At 44.2% G+C, this 6466-nt stretch overlaps 1 protein-coding gene across 4 annotated transcripts in view; it reads left to right on the top strand.

Annotated features, from left to right (window-relative positions):
- The first annotated feature begins 4852 nt into the window (after nt 1-4852).
- Nucleotides 4853-6466, top strand: part of SEC24B (SEC24 homolog B, COPII coat complex component) — a 72079-nt gene continuing 70465 nt past the window's right edge. For 2 of the 4 annotated variants that reach the window (XM_074342478.1, XM_074342468.1), the window contains exon 1: nt 4853-5279. In XM_074342478.1, coding sequence (XP_074198579.1) covers nt 5153-5279 — 127 coding nt within the window. In that variant the 5' untranslated portion in view covers nt 4853-5152. The remainder of the gene's footprint in view (nt 5280-6466) is intronic. The other 2 variants (XM_074342497.1, XM_074342488.1) reach the window with 2 other exon arrangements.

Here is a 6466-nt window from a genome sequence, read left to right as displayed (position 1 = left end):
TAAAAAATAAAAAAACTGGCAGACGAAGATGTGAAGCCAGATACAATAGAGAAAGAACTGGAGTAGCATTTTTTGAGGTAAAGATAGGTGTTCAGTTATCCAAGTCTCCCACAACTTCTGTTATAGAGAATATGAGTCCTAAATTGGGGGTGACAAATAGTGGCATGTGTGTCAGAAATTGACATTCAGTAAAATGTTCCTCCTGCACCTGTGGCCAGGCTTGCTTTCAATTACAGCCTTCTTTCCCACTGAACACAGACTTGGTCCCTGCATTAGCCTCCACAGTGCCCATCAAAGCAATTGAGATCAACACCACCGTAATTGGCACTCCTGGCACTGTAATCACACATCTACAAAATGTCACTTTTAACAGTTGGCAGAAGATTGGAGAAATGTCCTGAAGGAAACACCATCTCCCAAAGTAAATTGAATGAACCAATTCAGCATAACTTTGCTATTCAAAGCAGTGGTTCTCAAATTTTCCTGTGCATGAGAGTCACCAGGAGAGGCTGCTGTTGGGTTCCGTCTCCAGAGTTCAGTAGGGCTGGGGTGGGACCTGAGAATTTGCATTTCAAACACTTTGAGATTCAACATTCTAAGGAATACTGGAACAAATTCTAAATACGTAAATCTGAAAATCCTTTGACAAGCAAAATAGTACATCATAATTAGCATAGCTTTCAGAAGAAAAATGTAGCTTAACCAAGTGTCGTTTGTAGTGAACAGAGCAAAGATTTTGGAGCTAAATAGACCTTGGTTTGATCTTTGGTTCTGCTATTTACAGGTTCATGACATTTTACTAAGACCACTTGAACTCTTTATAGGCATTAGTTTCTTCTGGTAAAATGAGAATAAGAAAAATATCCCACAGAATTACTTTGATGACTAAATGGGAAATATATATATGCAATATATATTTATAATATATAATCTATCTATCTATCTATCTATATATAAAGTGACTAACACAGTGCCTGATACATGGTAAGCATTCATTCAGCCTTTCCTCCTTTTCCTCCTCTTCACTGACGGCAGTCATGGAACGTAAAGCAATAGAGAGAAATAACATAATTTCATGAAGGTTGTAGGCTCTGTCATGCAAAAGATTCCTATAAACATGCTAGAAAATGCTATGGTGAAATGGTGATAAAGACTGTGGGGAAGACGAGTTAAAACACAGAATCCCTGTCCTCCTTTTTAGTAGCCTCCCCTAAAGACACAGGGTGCACCTTCATTCCATGTACCTGTGATCAAAATGGGCTCCTTACAGCTGAGATGACACATTCCAGGGGCAGAAAGCCAACTGCCTAGTTATTCCCTTACTCCTATAATGGTAGCCCCTTAATACAGGGCTTTTTTCTGAGTCATTTTTCAAAGGACTCCCAGGAAGTATTGGAACCTATAATTGTGTAATCTTTTTTTTTCTGGTCATAAGCCAAGGACAGGTATTTTTTAATTGAAGTATAGTTGATGTACAATGTTATACAAATTGTGATTCACAATTTTGAAAGGGTATGCTCCTATAGTTATTATAAAATATTAGCTATATTCCCTGTGTTGTGCAATATATCCTTGTAGCTTATTTTATGCCTAGTTGTTTATGCCTCTTAATCCCCATCCCACACTGCCCCTCCCCCTTCACTTTCCGCACTAGTAACCACTAGTTTGTTCTCTATACCTGTGAGTCTTCTTCTGTTTTGTTATATTCACTAGCTTGTTGTATTTTTTAGATTCCACATATAAGTGATATACAGTATTTGTCTTACTCTGTCTGACATTTCACTTAGCATAATGCCCTCCAAGTTCATTCATGTTGCTGCAAATGGCAAAATTTTATTCTTTTTTATGGTTGAGTAGTATTTAATTGTGTGTGTGTGTGTGTATACCACTTAATATTACATTGTCTATATAAACCACATCTTCTTTATCTATTTATCTGTTGATGGACACAGGCTGCTTCCATATCTTGGCAATTTTTTTTATTGAAGTATTGTTGATTTACAATGTTGTGTTAGTTTCTGGTATACAGATTCAGTTATATATATATTCTTTTTGGTATTTCTTTTTAATAATAGGCTATTATAAGATATCAAATATAGTTCCCTGTGCTATACAGTGGGACCTTGTTGTTTATCTATTTTATATATATTAGTTTGTATCTGCTAATCCCAAACTCCTAATTTTCCCTCCCCCTTCCCCTTTGGTAACTGTAGTTTGTTTTCTACGTCTGTGAGTCTATCACTGTTGTGTAAATAAGTTCATTTGTGTCATTTTTTTAGATTCCACATATAAGTGATATGGTATTTGTCTTTCTTTTCCTGACTTACTTCACTTAGATGATAATCTCTAGATCCATCCAAGTTGCTGCAAATGGCATTATTTCATTCTTTTTTATGGATGAGCAGTATTTCATTGTGTGTATATACCACATCTTCTTTATCCAATCATCTGTTGATGGGCATTGAAGTTGCTTCCATATCTTGGCTATTGTAAATAGTGCTGCTATGACCATTGGGGTGCATGTATCTTTTCGCGTTAGAATTTTCTCTGGATAAATGCTCAGGAGTGGGATTGCTGGATCATATGGTAAGTCTAATTTTAGTTTTTTAAAGGAATCTCTATACTGTTTTTCATAATGGCTGACTCAAACTGCATTCCTACCAACACTGTAGGAGAGTTCCTTTTTCTCCACACCCTCTCCAGCATCATCCTTTTTAATGATGGCCATTCTGACTGGTGTGAGGTGATATCTCATGGTAGCTCTGATTTGCATTTCTCTAATAACTAGTGATATTGAGCATCTTTTCATGTGCCTATTGGCCATGTGTATGTCTTCTTTAGAGAAATGTCTGTTTCGGTCTTCTGCCCATTTTTTGATTGTTTTTTTTTTTTTTTTTTTTTTGTTACTGAGTTATATGAACTGTCTGTATATTCTGGAAATTAAGCCCTTGTCCGTCGAATCATTTGCAAATACTTTCTCCCATTCTGTAGGGTTTTTCTTTTTATTTATGATGTCCTTTGCTGTGTGAAAGCTTATAAGTTTAATTAGGTCTCATTTGTTTATTTTTGCTTTTATTACTATTGCCTTGGTTGTGTAATCTTCTTGATGAAGCAGAGTGTGACCTTTTGCTCATGCAGGGACTTATGTTTTTGTGGAAAAGTTGGAAACACTGTGGAAAAGCGCTTGCCCATTTTGTGTAGATGGAGTATGTATTGTTGAAAGTCCTAAAACTCAAAAGTACAAACTATTTCAAAAGACAATTGTAGACTGTATATTTGATGATACTAAGGAATTATTTTTTAAATGATTTTAGATATAATAATGGCATTGTGTTTATGTTATACATTTAGAGAAACATGTTGAATACTTACAGATAAAATGATGCCTGAGATTTCTTTCAAAATCATCTCAGGAGGGTGGTGGAGGTTGGTGCTGGTATAGATGAAGCAAGATTAGCCCTGAACTGACAAATGTTGACATTGGTTGTTGAGTATATGATGGTCCATTATACTACTTTCTCTTATTTTGTATTTCTTCAAAATTATCTACATAAAATATTAAAAATTCAAGTAGTTTTTTTTAATGGTATATTGCTTTTCAGGACAAGATTGTCTTATAATATGTGTTTAGTGTAATTTTCTCTAAAGATTCTGAAAATTTACGTTTAACAAAGTTGTTGGCTTTTACAGCCTAATAATTGGGCTTACTGTATCTTTCACATGCAGGAAGTAGTATATTTTAGCTTCTGGATATTATAATGTAAAAGTATTGTTTGAGTCACTTATTAGTGTACAAAATGGAAAGGACAAATTAATCAGAATTATGGAAATAAGAATAAAGACAAACTCTAAAAGGAAAGTACAAATCCCACCACTGAAATCCTATTTGTAATTCATCTGGTGCATTAAAATTATCACGTATGATTCATTCATGGCAACAGCTAACGGGAAGCTTTGCATTACTCTAGGACTACAACACACTTTATGCTTGGCATAATCATTCAGTAATTAGATTTAGCACTCCAGAAATGCCGTCTTGCTAGATCCCACTCGGAATTCGATGTTTTTGAACAATTTCATTTCTAATACAGAATGACTGTGACATACTCAGGATTCCAAGGTGACAACGACTTGAGAAATGTAGTCCAGGGCTTGCTTGCCTGTTAGCATGCTGGGACAGGCCAGAGATTCAAAGACAAAGCAAGCTGAGTTCTCAATTTCGATGCTACAGCTTCTCTTCTGAACACCAACAGGAAGAGCCAACCCTTGACAAAAATCATGAGGAAGATAGTTTGTCTTTCAGTTTCCCTTACTCCATTTCCCCCTTCTCCTCCCCTAGATTTAGACAGTGGGAGAAGTTCTCAATTCTTACTGAGATTCTGTGTTTATCTCTGAGAAATGTTTCCTCTTTCTTTGCCAGGATTATAATTCTCTACGGACAGGGGACAGGAGACAGGGAGCTTAAATGCCTTTTTCCTTTGGAATTTAATATTAAGGGGGAAAAAAAAATCTCAGGATTAAAAAAAACAAAGCCAAACGCAGGGTTCCTCTTCGGAGGAAGGGTGGGTGGGGTCATAGTCCGGCCTGGCGTTGCCCGGGGCTCCGGAAGTCACCCAGCAGCTCTCGAATCCGCCTCCCAGCACTGCCGGCCCCGGCCTGCCGGGCACAGCTGCCTCCGCCCCGCGTGGGAGCGGGCCCAGCGCCCCTCTATCCAGATCCATCCCTCTCGCCGCAAGGCGACAGCAGCTCCGCCCCGGGCCGGAGTTCGCAGGGCTGGCAGGGAGGCCGCCGCCCCGGGCCCCGCCTCCGGCAAAGGCGCGCCGGGCTCCGCCTGCAGGGGGCGTTGCGGCGCGCGAAGCCGCGCGTGCGGGGAAACACGCGGGGTGGGAGTCCCGCGGCTCGGGGCTCGGGGCGAGCGGCAGAGGCGGGCCGGGCGGAGGGAGCCGGAGTCCCGGCGCCCGCAGCGGCCGAGCTGGGCTCCGGGGTGGAGCGCGGGCACCCCAACCGCGTCCTGGGTGACTCCATCGGTGACGCCAGGCGCGTTCCTTCCTCTTCCTCTCGCCTCTCCGGCCCCGCCTTCCCTTCCCTCCGCCCACCTCCCAGAAGCGGAGCCGGAGCCGCCGCCGCCGCCGCCGCCTCCAGCAGCGCCGTCATGTCGGCCCCTGCCGGGTCTCCTCATCCGGCCGCCAGCGCCCGGATCCCGCCCAAGCTTGGCGGAGCCGCCGCCTCGGGAGCAGCCGCGCCCGCAGGCCCGGGCCCCGGGCCGCACCAGCAGAACGGTGAGGCGGACGGCCGGGGCGGAGCGCGGGGCCTAGTGCCGGCGGGGCAGCCTGCGCGGCCGGATCGGGCGGGGCGGGAGGCAGGGCGGTGGGAGTGGGGGCTGCCGGGGTTGGGGCGGAGGGGCACGTGGCGGGGGCCGGGCGGAGGGGCGGTGCTGGGGCGGGGGGCGCCCCGGCGCGGGGGCCGACCTGGGGAATAGGGAGCAGGGCTGTGTAGGTAGCGTGACCCCGGGCCCGAAGCCGCCGGAGCGAGTAGGGGCCGTAGAAAAGGGGGAGCCCACATACCACGTGAAATCCCTGTTATCCAGCCTGGGCGCGGGCGACTTGCTCCGAAGAGCGACCCCTCAGCCGAGACACCCGGCAGAAAGCCGAGGCCGCAGAGTGCGTGGTCCGGGGAAGGCTGGTGTAGCCATGGAGCTGGGTGGATCGTACCCTTCCCGTCTCGGGAAAGATTGCTCTGATTTCTGAGGCCCAGCGAGCACGCTGCCTGGAAGGGAACTTAAGTTAGCGCTCAAGTTTGTAGACAAAAGGGTGTAAATATGCAACATAAGTGTAACTGTAACTGTGACCCAGTTTGGCCTCAAGATCTGTCATTGCCGCTGCGGCTGCTGCTCCAGCGTTTGGAGTTTGCTTGTCGTGTTCGAAAGGGAGCAGGTGTCAAGCGGGTTTAAACAAATACTTTTAGATCTGGGTGGTTTCATCCTCCCACCAACACCCCCAGCTTCACTTTCAGAAACACAGAAACGTGCCAGAGTTGGCCCTATTTGAGGCAAGGCCTCATACAGGCAGCAGCCAATGCAACGTGAAAGCCGCTTTCGTCCTAAGGTCGTACGCTTTCGGTGTGCAGGGTTTCAGCTGAAAAACGATCGGCTCTAGGATACCCGTTCCCTAATCTTGAGATTTGGAATGTTCGTGCGTGGGGCCAGGGGAGAGGGGACGTCTGTAGACGATAATGTTTCAGATGAGAACTCTCAAAAGTAATTGAATACTTTAGAAGAAAATGCCTGTCCTGTGTTGGTAAGAGAACAAAGTCAGCTGATACTCTTGCAATGATTGTTGAACAGACCTGTTTTATCCAGATTGTTTTTTTTTTTTATCCAGATTGTTAATGAAAATTTACTGGACTTGATAAATCAGTTCAGCCAACACCTACTTTTTATAACTGCTGCTTTTCAAACATGCAGTTT

Source organism: Camelus bactrianus, chromosome 2 (genome assembly GCF_048773025.1).
Source record: "Camelus bactrianus isolate YW-2024 breed Bactrian camel chromosome 2, ASM4877302v1, whole genome shotgun sequence".
NCBI lineage: Eukaryota > Metazoa > Chordata > Mammalia > Artiodactyla > Camelidae > Camelus > Camelus bactrianus.
The sequence above is the reverse complement of the archived record's forward strand: the minus strand, read 5'-3'. Positions and strand labels throughout refer to the sequence as shown.